The sequence below is a fragment of the Bombina bombina genome, chromosome 2 (genome assembly GCF_027579735.1).
Source record: "Bombina bombina isolate aBomBom1 chromosome 2, aBomBom1.pri, whole genome shotgun sequence".
NCBI lineage: Eukaryota > Metazoa > Chordata > Amphibia > Anura > Bombinatoridae > Bombina > Bombina bombina.
The window spans coordinates 1,334,101,535-1,334,115,697 of NC_069500.1; the positions used below are offsets into that span (position 1 = coordinate 1,334,101,535).

General features: G+C 39.4%; 1 protein-coding gene across 3 annotated transcripts in view; it reads left to right on the forward strand.

Moving 5' to 3' along the window:
- ZFYVE28 (zinc finger FYVE-type containing 28) overlaps positions 1 to 14,163 on the forward strand; it is a 529,419-nt gene that overhangs the window by 307,568 nt on the left and 207,688 nt on the right. For all 3 annotated transcript variants that reach the window (XM_053704206.1, XM_053704207.1, XM_053704208.1), the window contains exons 5-6: positions 1,143 to 1,232; positions 7,532 to 7,621. In XM_053704206.1, coding sequence (XP_053560181.1) covers positions 1,143 to 1,232; positions 7,532 to 7,621 — 180 coding nt within the window. The remainder of the gene's footprint in view (positions 1 to 1,142; positions 1,233 to 7,531; positions 7,622 to 14,163) is intronic.

Below are 14,163 nucleotides of genomic sequence, written 5' to 3' on the forward strand. Positions count from 1 at the left end.
TTTTAACTTTGAAATTAGTTTTTTTTTAAATTATTTTAAAGATCTTTTTAAGCATAACATCATAGTTGAAACATATCGTACTATAATACAAAAAAACTGTGCATGCCGAAACCTAAAGGGGAAAAAACACATTTATAAAACTGCCAAATTATAACTGAAGCTATTTAATGTTTGAAATTGCAGTGTTGCATTTAGCTTTGATGTATTAAAAGCAAATTACACTTAAAGATCACATTGTTATAGATATAATGTCTTGGCATACATATACCAAATATAGACCTCTTTAAAGTGAAAGTAAATCCTAGCGTTTTACAAACGCTAGGATTTACTATTGAAACAAATAAAGGGCACTTTCATTCATGAAGTATAAGATACTTCATGTAGAAAGCTCCTTTATTTGATTCAATAGATCGCCACTCTTAGCTCCTACAGCAGAGCACGGCTAAAAAAAAATTTGGCTAAGAGGTGACGTTTTCACATAAATCCGGCTCTCATGGGCGCCAAGCCGGATTTACCGCACGGCTATTGGCTAAGAGGTGAAAACGTCACTTCTTAGCCAAATTTTTTTTTAGCCGTGGTTTGTAAAACACTAGTATTTACTTTCACTTTAATTAAATGTGCATGCCAGGGCCCTGCCTTTAAATTACGCCTGTTGTAGCCCAGGTTTATGTGAAGATATTTATTGAACAAACAAAAAAACATTACCCAAAGAATAAAGGGGTAGATACCCTGCCTCTGAGTTGACATCTGTTGCAGACCACTTTCATATGAGTGTATTTACAGGACTTTCGAAATAAAATGACATAATTGATAAAAGTTAGAAGGTTCTGTCTGGGAGTTACTATTTTTTGTAGACCACCTTTAAGTGGCCACACCAAAACCTCTCAAGGTCTCTCTCCTAAATAACTCTATTTACTTTTGTAAATCATAATGTTACCGCTTTAGTGAAGTCCATTTCTTTACAGAAACACGTTTTGTTCAGTGTTGTAATCATTGCAGACCTAGATTTACTATAGAGGCTTTCATTTTCCACTTATTTTTTTTTTACTAACCAGACTTTTTCATGTTTTGTAGTGATTGTTTGAAGGTGTACATGTATTGATGGTTAAAGGTTATCACTAATTGCATTTTTCATTTTCTAGCTATGTATCTGCCATGGTACCTGTAAAGTCTCCTAAAGAATACTATGTACAACAGGAGGTTATTGTACTTTTCTGTGAAACTGTAGAAAGGTAGGTGTATCACTTTATCTCTGCATGTGACTCTTATGGAGCCTTAAAGGGACATGAAACCCAACATTTTACTTTCATGATTCCGATTAGAGAAAACTTTTAAACAATGTTCCAGTTTACTTCTATTATTTAATTTGCTTCCGTCTCTTGTTATCCTTTGCTGAAAGGTTTATCTAGGTAAGCTTAGAAGCAGCAAATAACTTAGGTTCTAACTGCTGATTGGTGGCTGCATATATATACCGATTGTCATTGGCTCACCCATGTGTTCAGTTAGAAACCAATGAATGAAACAAATTAGATAATAGAAGTAGATTAGAAAGTTTTTTTCTAATTGTATTCTCTATCTGAATCATGAAAGAGAACAATTTTGGGTTTCATGTCCTTTTAAAGACTTGTTGTTTTACAGAAATTGATTAAAGCATTTAGCTAACCACGTGTTGTCCACTTGTAAGCCATTTTAAAATGTAGAGCTTTTACATTGTGGATTTTTAAAATGGATACAAGATTTAAAGTACATTAATTATTTTTGTATTGTCTAGATTATGTTAAATGGTTAAAGGGACAGTAAAGTCAAAATTAAACTTTCATGATTCAGATAGGGCATGCAATTTTAAAGGGACAGTCTACAATAGAATTGTTATTGTTTTAAAAGATAGATAATCCCTTTATTACCCATTCCCCAGTTTTGCATAACCAACACAGTTATATTAATGTACTTTTTACCTTTGTGATTACCTTGTATCTAGGAACCTTCTTCAAGCCCCCTGATCACATGACTGTGACTGTTTATTATCTATTGGCTTGCAGTTAGCATTGTTTTGTGCTAGATCTTAAATAACTCCCTGTGCCTGAACAGTGTTATCTATATGGCCCACGTGTACTTTCTGTCTCTTTGTGTTGAAAAGAGATTTAAAAAGCATGTGATAAGAGGCAGCCCTCAAAGGCTTAGAAATTAGCATATGAGCCTACCTATGTTTAGTTTAAACTAAGAATACCAAGAGAAAAAAGCAAATTTGATGATAAAAGTAAATTGGAAAGTTGATTAAAATTAAGTCCTATCTGAATAATGAAAGTTTAATTTATACTAGACTGTCCCTTTAAACAACTTTCCAATTTACTTCTGTTTTCAAATTTGCTTTCTTGTCATTGTATCTGTTATTAAAGAGTAAAACTAGGTAGGCTCATAAGAGCTCAGGAGTGTCTATGTTGTACAATGTTGCAAAACGCTGCTGCCATACTAAAGACACTTGCACACTCCTGAGCTCTTATGAGCCTACCTAGTTTTACTTTTCAATAAAAAATGCCATGACAACAAAGCAAATTTGATAACAGAAGAAAATTGTTTAAAATTGCTTGCTCTATCTAAATCATGAAAGTTTAATTTTGAGTTTACTGTCCCTTTAAGGATGCATTTTCGCTGGTTGTGATTTTTTTCTCTTGCTTATATTGAAGGGGACAAAATAATTAATCACTGATTGATTTATATGATTCCTATACTGGTGCTCTAAAGCAACTGACATTGGAAAGAAACTTCCTTTCACTTTTTTTGGAGGCCTCATTTCTTTCACTGAATGTTTCCTCTTCCTGTTGGTCTAAGTTCACCATATGATGGCCGTGCTAGATACATTTACATTATAAAAAAAAGAGATAGAAGCAGTGACGTGCAGTAATAGGAGGCAGGGGAGGCAGTGCCTACCCTGTCCAATCAGAAAAAAAGAATTTTTTAATTATGATTAAAAAAAAAAAAAAACTTTTTTTTTAATTTTTTTTATTAATATTTTTGGACCATGCCCCCCCCCCCATAGGTACCCCCCCCCCGCGCGTGCGCCACCAGATGTTATCCCATCCATTCCCATCGCCAGATTCGCCGCCCATCCATGTTGCGCAATTAAGAGGCAGTAAGCCCTTCCCCTGCCTTTCTTGATTGCGCAACAATGGATGCTGACTACTGTTCTTGGCCAGCGCCACCCAGTGGTGTTTCACCAGGGCCCATATCACTCTCCAATGGAGGCGGTTCTTAAAACCGCCTCTATGAGATGGAGATACTCACAGCCAATCAGCCATCAGGGAGGCGTGTCGGCCGGGCTTGTTTGTGACGTCGGACTAACTGCCGTCATTTGCTGCTGGCGGGAATAGTGAAGGAGGGAGAATCATCAAGACAGTGCCTGCGGCTGCCGAGTGAGTGTGATTCAGTCCATATGACTGCTGCCCTGCCTGAAAGTCCACTGTCTAAGACACTTGAGCGGCGCTCTAGTACGGTACCAACAGATACATTCTCTACGTGCTATTGTGCAGGGTGCGGTGCTTTGCCTTTGAAGCTTCAGCTTGTGCCTTGTGTAAAACCAAAAACCTACTCATCGGCTCCTCTAATTACAAAATAAAATACTTAATGCGCAATCTATCTGCTGGAATAGGGAAGCCGATGAGTAGGTTTCACACTTCCACAGCAGCACCCACCCAGCTGAACAATGGGAACAAAATTAAATACTTAAAATGCGCAATCTATCATTTTGAATTAGAGGAGCAGATGAGAGTAGGTTACAAGTTCCAGTCCAGTGTAAAATATTTTTCCCATTGTGCTATTTATTACACTGGACTGGAACTTGTAACCTACTCTCATCTGCTCCTCTAATTCCCAACGATAGATTGCGCAATAAGCACTGCAGGGTTGTGAATGTGTGCATTTTTTTAAGTTTATTTACATAGCCCTAAGACCTCACTCCGCTGCACCACCTCCTTATAACATACAATAATCTAGCTGCAGGTAGCATACTCAGGGCGGAAAGATAGTAAGCAGCTCAGAAACACGTCTGTCAGGGGTCATAACCAGTCACTCTCACTGTGGGAATGTGAGAAGATCATCTGCCGCACTGGGCAGCTCAGGGCTCTTCAACTTTTTACAGATCGTGCTGCTGCTTCCTTCCTCCCCCCTCTCAGCAGCTGTCAGAAATAAAAAAAAAAAAGAGTAACGCTTTGACTGCCAGAGAGGGAGCTGATAAGCGTCTGTTCAGGCAGCCAAAGTTAAATCAAACAAACTTAGTTAGTAATTAGCCTTGTGTAATTTGCTGCATAGGTCAGGGTCGTCTGCTGATGTAAAAGTAAACCCGGACCTTTGCAGCAAATTACACAAGGCTAATTACTAACTAAGTTTGTTTGATTTAACTTTGGCTGCCTGAACAGATGCTTATCAGCTCCCTCTCTGGCAGTCAAAGCGTTACTCTTTTTTTTTTTATTTCTGACAGCTGCTGAGAGGGGGGAGGAGGGAAGCAGCAGCACGATCTGTAAAAAGTTGAAGAGCCCTGAGCTGCCCAGTGCGGCAGATGATCTTCTCACAATGTGACAATGAGAAGCAGCAGGGCAGCCAAAGCAGTCTCCCCCAGCCAGCCCCAATACACACTTTGTATAGTGTTCAGTGCACGGCTCACAATGCTGCAGATCATGGTGCTTAACTTTAAACACAGTGCTCTGCCCCTCCAGCCCCCATGTGTCCAGACCCTCTGTAGACTCAACCTCACTGCAGCCAGCACACAGGAGAAAAAAGGTAGGGGATGACTGGTCCTCCAAATAAATGTAATACTGTAATTGCATTGAATATATATATATATATATATATATATATATATAGTTATATAGTTATATATATATATATATATATATATATATATATATATATATATATATATACTATAGTGTATATATATATATATATATATATGTGTGATGTGTGTGTGTATATATATATATATATATATATATAGTGTGTATATATATATATATATATATATATATATATATATATATAGTGTGTATATATATGTATATATATATGTATATATATATACACCGCATATATAATATATATATTATATATTCCACCTTTGCACGCCCATGCCTGCATAGCTACTTTGTGTCAGATACCCTGAAGGGTCTGGATGGGGAAAAGTACAGTCTTAGAGTTAATATCAGTCTAATTTCAGGTTCTGTATTATCTGTATAAACTAGGATTATTTGTGGTGTCATGCTATACAGATGCCGGAGGGTTAGTATTTTAATCTTTACTTGTTTATTTTGTTCATGTGCTATAAAGCTATTCTTCCACCAAGGATGTGCTTGAGAAGAGGATAAGGGAGATAAGGAGCTTGATGATTTAACCTACATAAAGAAAATATTATGGCTAAATTATAATACTATTACTGGTACTTTAACTATGTGTTTACCCCCTTTGTGGGTGGAGCTGAGGGGTGGGGCTTTATTTCAAGGGGTGAGGTCTTGCGCCCCACCATCTTGAAAATTCACCAGCCGCCAATGATTTTATATATATATATATATATATATATATATATATATACTATACTACGTGTGTGTTTCTCTGGAGTATCATAGCCATTGCCTCCCCAGTCTCTGACCTCACCGCACGTCACTGGATAGAAGAATGTGCCTAAAATTACTCAGGACACAGAGCTAATACACACAAGATACATTGTAGGAAAAACTTGTGAGTGCTGCCGAAATGGTTTAAAGGGACACGAAAAGTCAAAATTAAACTTTCTTGATTCGGATAGAGCAATAACTATCCATTTTTTTCTCTTTTATCAAATTCACTCTGTTCTCTTGATATCTTTTATTGAAGATAGGCTTAGGCGTTTGCAGAAACTGAAACACCTCAATAATCCCCATATCATACAAAACATGCAACCTAAGTTTTGTCAAGGCTGTAATCAGGGCAAAAACAAAGGTGAGGCCGCACAACGGTTCCAATAGAAAAAACAAAGGTTTATTATTAAAATTCAACCTGGACAGACATGGATAGGTAGGTAGTCTGATGCGTTTCATGCCCCCTAGTGGCGCTTTATCAGAGACTCAGACTTGTAATCAGGGCAAGACTGAGCTGCAAAAAACAGTAGGATATAGAGCTTGAAAAATCAAGCAAAGATTATGTACTGGAACATTCCGGCACACATTGCCTACTTTCTGGTATATAGTGTTCATCACCATTTCTGATGTGTGGATGTTTCATCAAGAGTTGGCCAAACCGTGTATTTCATGATGTATTGGTATTAACTCCACCATATCTAAGGAAACGTTACCAAGGTCAGAGAGCAGCAGCCAGAGACTGTAGTGAAAGTCTCAATCGTGTTTCTTTCCTTAAAGGGACATTAAACACTATATAAATGCTAGACAGAATAATGCATTTAAAGTAAAGATTAGTCTGAGAATAACATGTAGATGTATTTTTTAAAGTTTCATTAGCTGTTTAAATATTGACAATTTAAGTGTAAAGTTTTAGTGTCTATAAAACAATGAGAGCTGCCATGTTGTAACTTAGGTTACCTTCTCTACTGTAGCCAATAAGGGACTGTTATAAATAGGTCACTAGAGTGTGCAGCCAATGACTGTGTGGAATATAAGTGTTCTGCACTTCCATTTCTAACAGGAACTGAAAAGCTCCCAATTTCAGAATGGAATTTCAGGAAAAGCAGAAAAAATAAATAATGAAAGAATATTGCAGAGTTTTATATATATATATATATATATATATATATATATATATATATATATACAATTTATAATTTTATATTATCATCTCAAAGTGTTTGATGTCCCTTTAAATAAAGAAAGCTACAACCTACAGTACTATACTGCAATAAGTAGGGAGAAGATGAGATCTGCAGAAAGAGATGAGTCGGGCGAACATCTTGCAGGTTTCTACATAAATTTAAGTGCAATGCACCTCTAATTTACAAGTACAGTATATGTATTATATGATGTGTATGTGTATATATTTATAAAATTAAAAATAAATAAATGTGTGCATTCATAATAGTATTATGTTTACGACTATCAGTATTACATTATACTCAGATACGCAAAATTTATTCTAGCACGATATGCCAAACAAATCAATGCTTTGTAGATTAGATGCAGAACTTTCATAACCTTTTAGAGGCTAATAGATATCTGCATTCTGAGGTTTTGTTCACTTCCGAATGCGGAATAAGGCGGCTCTTCGTGACACTCGGCTATTTTCGTTGCTACATTTATTCTTAGCCAACAGATCTAACACACACAAGATACCTGTCTTTGGATTTGCACAGATTTTAGTGTGTTGCTGTTGCACAAGAATAAATGCAGCAACGAAAATAGCCAAGCGGCATGAAGAGCTGCCGCCTTCTGCATTTGGAGGCGAATGAAACCTCTAAATGCACATGTCTAGAGGCTAAATAGTGCAGGAAATGTTTTTATTGGTTCGCTAAAGGTGTCTCGTCATAATATCTCATTCTATGTATGTTTCATATTAGAGCCTTAAAGCTTGGATACCTCACACAAGATATGATTGATGATTATGAACCAGCATTAATGTTTACAATTCCAAGATTAGCCATTGTGTGGTAAGTATTTGTCACCTCTTCTTATATTTTTATTTACTTTCCCATGAGGGGCGATTTTGTTAGCAACTAGATTTATGGGAACCATATATGACTGAGAAGAGCGGTTGGGCAATTTGATTATCATTTATCTAAAAATAATGTTATCAATATCATCACTGTTCTGAAAGCTTGGTCTACAGAAATACTAATGCTCTGAAATTGTTATTGCATCAACATGTCTCAGTGGATATAGGTTACATTATGTTTAATTACATTACTTGTTAATAAAGTGCCATGATAAAGTATTAGCCCCTTCCTGATTTTCCTTGTATTTGCATATTTGTCGCACTGAATGGTTTCAGATCTTCATCTAAATTACAGCAGTTCTGCAAACATTCCTGCACAGCGTTGTGAGATACTGATTTCCAGCTATAGGAAGTGCTTGGTTGCTTCTAAAGGTAGCACAAGCAGTAATTAAAGGGGCATGAAAATAAAATGTAAACATTCATTATTCAGTTGGTGCAAGTTTAAGTGACTTTTTAATTTACAACTGTTAACAAATTTAGGGCTTGTTTACATTGAGGCGGTAAAGTTTCGAAACTGGTGATAAAAACATTTATCTCGGCAATGGAGAATTTTTATGTTACCAACAGTCTCCCAACTCAGTGGAAACTAGCCCTTACTTGGTTATCGTGGGTCCTTTGTTGAAAGCAATAGGTCAGTTCAGGAGCTTATCTGCACTGCTGAGAGCTAGCTGATGATTGCTTTGCAGGGGTTAAATACATATTGCAATAAAGAATGGAGTAGGTAATGGGTTCCACAGATACAACGTAAAGTAAAAAGCAATTGCAGTATCGGAGAAAGCGAACTGTCCACAATAGGTAAAGAAGAAAACTCCAACAGGGTAGAGCAATAGAGAATGTCTATGTAATAAAGGATACACTATGCACAAGCCTTTGTAGTAAAAATAAAAATATTTATTCGGTATGCATTAAAAGTTGAAGAAGGAGACAAACTCACATTCGAGTGGTGGTACAGCTAATATGTCCTTTGACGCGTTTCGCGCCCAACTGGCGCTTTCTCAAAGATTGGTTGGGAGCCTGTTTGTTCAGACTTGTATATCCATAAAGTCCTGCCTCCAACACTTGATGTATATAATTTGTCTATGGGCACTGATCGTAAGAAGTATCATCTTAGGGATGCGTTTGTGGGGCGCTTGCAAAGACGTCAATGCGCATCGACAAAACATAAAACATACAAGAAAGATGAATTAAAAACACTAACATTTGTTACAATTGTTGTCTTATACAATTTCATACAAAAATAAATAAATATTTCTCCTGTTAAGTGTAGTCAGTCCACGGGTCATCCATTACTTATGGGATTATATCTCCTCCCTAACAGGAAGTGCAAGAGGATCACCCAAGCAGAGCTGCTATATAGCTCCTCCCCTCTACGTCATACCCAGTCATTCTCTTGCACCTAACTAATAGATAGGACGTGTGAGAGGACTGTGGTGTGTTAAACTTAGTTTTTATTTCTTCAATCAAAACTTTGTTATTTTAAACGGCACCGGAGTGTGTTGTTTCTTCTCAGGCAGCATTAGAAGAAGAATCTACCTGAGTTTGTCTATGATCTTAGCGGTCGTAACTAAGATCCACTTGCTGTTCTCGGCCATTCTGAGGAGTGAGGTAACTTCAGAACAGGGGATAGCAGGCAGGGTCCACCTGCAAGGAGGTATGTTGCAGTATATTATTTTCTAAGGAATGGAATTGACTGAGAAAATACTGATACTAATACCGATGTAATGTAAGTGCAGCCTTAAATGCAGTAGTAGCGACTGGTATCAGGCTGATATGTATGTATGTATACTCTGAGGTATTTCTGGGGAATGGAATTTCACTAAGAAAATACTGCCTATATTAAAGTAATATTTGAGCCTGCACTGCAGTGAAAGCGACTAGCAGCAGGCTTATTAATAACATTTTATAATTTTCATTTTTAAAACGTTTACTGGCATGTTAATCGTTTTTTCTGAGGTACTTGGTGATAAAACTTTATGGGCATGATTTTTACCACATGGCTGTCGTTTGTTTCTGAATAAAAACAGTTTACTGAGCTTCCCCACTGTTGTAATATGAGTGGGAGGGGCCTATTTTAGCGCTTTATTGCGCAGTAAAAATTTAGTCACAGTCTTCCTATTTCTTCCTCCATGATCCAGGACGTCTCTACAGAGCTCAGGGGTCTCCAAAACTAGTTTTGCGGGAGGTAATCACTCACAGCAGACCTGTGATAGTGTGTTTTGACTGTGATAAAAACGTTAATATTAAATTGTTATCCGTTTTTTGGGTATTAAGGGGTTAATCATCCATTTGCTGGTGGGTGCAATCCTTTGCTAACTTAATACATTTACTGTGAAAAATTGGTTGCTATAACTATTTTGGTTCATTGTTATTTCAACTGTGACAGTTTTTTTGTGCTTCTTAAAGGCACAGTAGCGTTTTTTATATTGCTTGTAAATTTATTTAGAAAAGTATTTCCAAGCTTGCTAGTCTCATTGCTAGTTTGTTTAAACATGTCTGACACAGATGAATCTCTTTGTTCACTATGTTTAAAGGCCAATGTGGAGCCCAATAGAAATTTGTGTACTAATTGCATTGATGCTACTTTAAATAAAAGCCAATCTGTACATGTTAAGAAATTATCACCAGACAACGAGGGGGAAGTTATGCCGACTAACTCTCCTCACGTGTCATTACCTTTGCCTCCCGCTCAGGAGGTGCGTGATATTGTGGCGCCAAGTACATCAGGGCGGCCCATACAAATCACTTTGCAAGACATGGCTAATGTTATGACTGAAGTACTATCTAAATTGCCAGAATTTAGGGGTAAACGCGATCACTCTGGGGTAAGAACAGAGTGCGCTGATAATAATAGAGCCATGTCTGATACTGCGTCACAATTTGCAGAACATGAGGACGGAGAGCTTCATTCTGTAGGTGACGGATCTGATCCAAGTAAACTGGACTCAGACATTTCAAATTTTAAATTTAAGCTTGAGAACCTCCGTGTATTACTAGGGGAGGTATTAGCGGCTCTGAATGATTGTAACACGGTTGCAATTCCAGAGAAAGTATGTAGGCTGGATAAATATTTTGCGGTACCGGCGTGTACTGACGTTTTTCCTATACCTAAAAGGCTTACAGAAATTGTTAACAAGGAGTGGGATAGACCCGGTGTGCCTTTTTCACCCCCTCCTATATTTAGAAAAATGTTTCCAATAGACGCCACCACACGGGACTTATGGCAGACGGTCCCTAAGGTGGAGGGAGCAGTTTCTACTCTGGCTAAACGCACCACTATCCCGGTGGAGGATAGCTGTGCTTTTTCAGATCCAATGGATAAAAAGTTAGAGGGTTACCTTAAGAAAATGTTTGTTCAGCAAGGTTTTATATTACAACCCCTTGCGCCTGTCACGGCTGCGGCGGCATTCTGGTTTGAGTCTCTGGAAGAGACCCTTAGCACAGCTCCATTGGATGAGATTATAAACAAGCTTAAAGTCCTTAAGCTAGCTAATTCATTTATTTCTGATGCCGTAGTACACTTAACTAAACTTACGGCTAAGAACTCCGGATTCGCCATTCAAGCGCGTAGAGCGCTGTGGCTTAAATCCTGGTCAGCTGATGTGACTTCTAAATCTAAATTGCTTAACATTCCTTTCAAAGGGCAGACATTATTCGGGCCCGGTTTGAAAGAAATTATCGCTGACATTACTGGAGGTAAGGGCCATGCCCTGCCTCAAGACAGGGCCAAACCAAGGGCTAAACAGTCTAATTTTCGTGCCTTTCGTAACTTCAAGGCAGGAGCAGCATCAACTTCCTCCGCTCCAAGACAGGAAGGAACTGTTGCTCGCTACAGACAGGGCTGGAAACCTAACCAGTCCTGGAACAAGGGGAAGCAGGCCAGAAAACCTGCTACTGCCCCTAAGACAGCATGAAGTGAGGGCCCCCGATCCGGAAACGGATCTTGTGGGGGGCAGACTTTCTCTCTTCGCCCAGGCTTGGGCAAGAGATGTCCAGGATCCCTGGGCGTTAGAGATCATATCTCAGGGATATCTTCTGGACTTCAAAGCTTCTCCTCCACAAGGGAGATTTCATCTTTCAAGGTTATCAGCAAACCAGATAAAGAAAGAGGCGTTTCTACGCTGTGTACAAGACCTCTTACTAATGGGAGTGATCCACCCAGTTCCGCGGTCGGAACACGGACAAGGGTTTTATTCAAATCTGTTTGTGGTTCCCAAAAAAGAGGGAACCTTCAGACCAATCTTGGACTTAAAGATCCTAAACAAATTCCTAAGAGTTCCATCGTTCAAAATGGAAACTATTCGGACCATCTTACCTATGATCCAAGAGGGTCAGTACATGACCACAGTGGATTTAAAGGATGCCTACCTTCACATACCGATTCACAAGGATCATTACCGGTATCTAAGGTTTGCCTTCCTAAACAGGCATTACCAGTTTGTAGCTCTTCCCTTCGGGTTAGCTACAGCTCCAAGAATCTTTACAAAGGTTCTGGGCTCTCTTCTGGCGGTACTAAGACCGCGAGGAATAGCGGTAGCTCCGTACCTAGACGACATTCTGATACAAGCGTCAAGTTTCCAAACTGCCAAGTCTCATACAGAGTTAGTTCTGGCATTTCTAAGGTCGCATGGGTGGAAGGTGAACGTAGAAAAGAGTTCTCTATTGCCACTCACAAGAGTTCCCTTCTTAGGGACTCTTATAGATTCTGTAGAAATGAAAATTTACCTGACAGAGGACAGGTTATCAAAACTTATAAATGCTTGCCGTGTCCTTCATTCCATTCAACACCCGTCAGTGGCTCAGTGCATGGAGGTAATCGGCTTAATGGTAGCGGCAATGGACATAGTACCTTTTGCACGCCTGCATCTCAGACCGCTGCAATTGTGCATGCTAAGTCAGTGGAATGGGGATTACTCAGATTTGTCCCCTATGCTAAATCTGGATCAAGAGACCAGAGATTCTCTTCTATGGTGGCTTTCTCGGCCACATCTGTCCAGGGGGATGCCCTTCCGCAGGCCAGATTGAACGATTGTAACAACAGACGCCAGCCTTCTAGGTTGGGGCGCAGTCTGGAATTCCCTGAAGGCTCAGGGATCATGGACTCAGGAGGAGAGACTCCTTCCAATAAACATTCTGGAATTAAGAGCAGTTTTCAATGCTCTTCTGGCTTGGCCTCAGTTAGCAACTCTGAGGTTCATCAGGTTTCAGTCGGACAACATCACGACTGTGGCTTACATCAACCATCAGGGAGGGACAAGGAGTTCCCTAGCGATGATGGAAGTCTCAAAGATAATTCGCTGGGCAGAGTCTCACTCTTGCCACCTGTCAGCGATCCACATCCCAGGCGTGGAGAACTGGGAGGCGGATTTTCTAAGTCGCCAGACTTTTCATCCGGGGGAGTGGGAACTTCATCCGGAGGTGTTTGCCCAACTGCTTCATCATTGGGGCAAACCAGATCTGGATCTCATGGCGTCTCGCCAGAACGCCAAGCTTCCTTGTTACGGATCCAGGTCCAGGGACCCGGGAGCGGTACTGATAGATGCTCTGAAAGCACCTTGGGTCTTCAACATGGCTTATGTGTTTCCACCCTTCTCGATGCTTCCTCGATTGATTGCCAGGATCAAACAGGAGAGAGCATCGATGATTCTAATAGCGCCTGCGTGGCCACGCAGGACCTGGTATGCAGATCTAGTGGACATGTCGTCCTGTCCACCATGGTCTCTGCCTCTGAGACAGGACCTTCTGATTCAGGGTCCTTTCAAACATCCAAATCTAATTTCTCTGAGGCTGACTGCATGGAGATTGAACGCTTGATTCTATCAAAGCGGGGATTCTCGGAGTCAGTGATTGATACCTTAATACAGGCTGGGAAACCTGTTACCAGGAAAATTTACCATAAAATATGGCGTAAATACTTATATTGGTGCGAATCCAAGAGTTACTCATGGAGTAAGGTTAGGATTCCTAGGATATTGTCTTTTCTACAAGAAGGTTTAGAAAAGGGTTTATCTGCTAGTTCGTTAAAGGGACAGATCTCAGCTCTGTCTATCCTTTTACACAAACGTCTGTCAGAAGTTCCAGACGTTTAGGCTTTTTGTCAGGCTTTGGCTAGGATTAAGCCTGTGTTTAAGACTGTTGCTCCGCCGTGGAGCTTAAACTTAGTTCTTAACGTTCTGCAAGGTGTTCCGTTTGAACCCCTTCATTCCATTGATATCAAGCTGTTATCTTGGAAAGTTCTGTTTTTAATGGCTATTTCCTCGGCTCGAAGAGTCTCTGAGTTATCGGCCTTACATTGTGATTCTCCTTATCTGATTTTTCATTCAGACAAGGTAGTTCTGCGTACTAAACCTGGGTTCTTACCTAAGGTAGTCACTAACAAGAATATCAATCAAGAGATTGTTGTTCCATCATTGTGCCCTAACCCTTCTTCAAAGAAGGAACGACTTCTGCACAATCTGGACGTCGTCCGTGCCCTGAAAT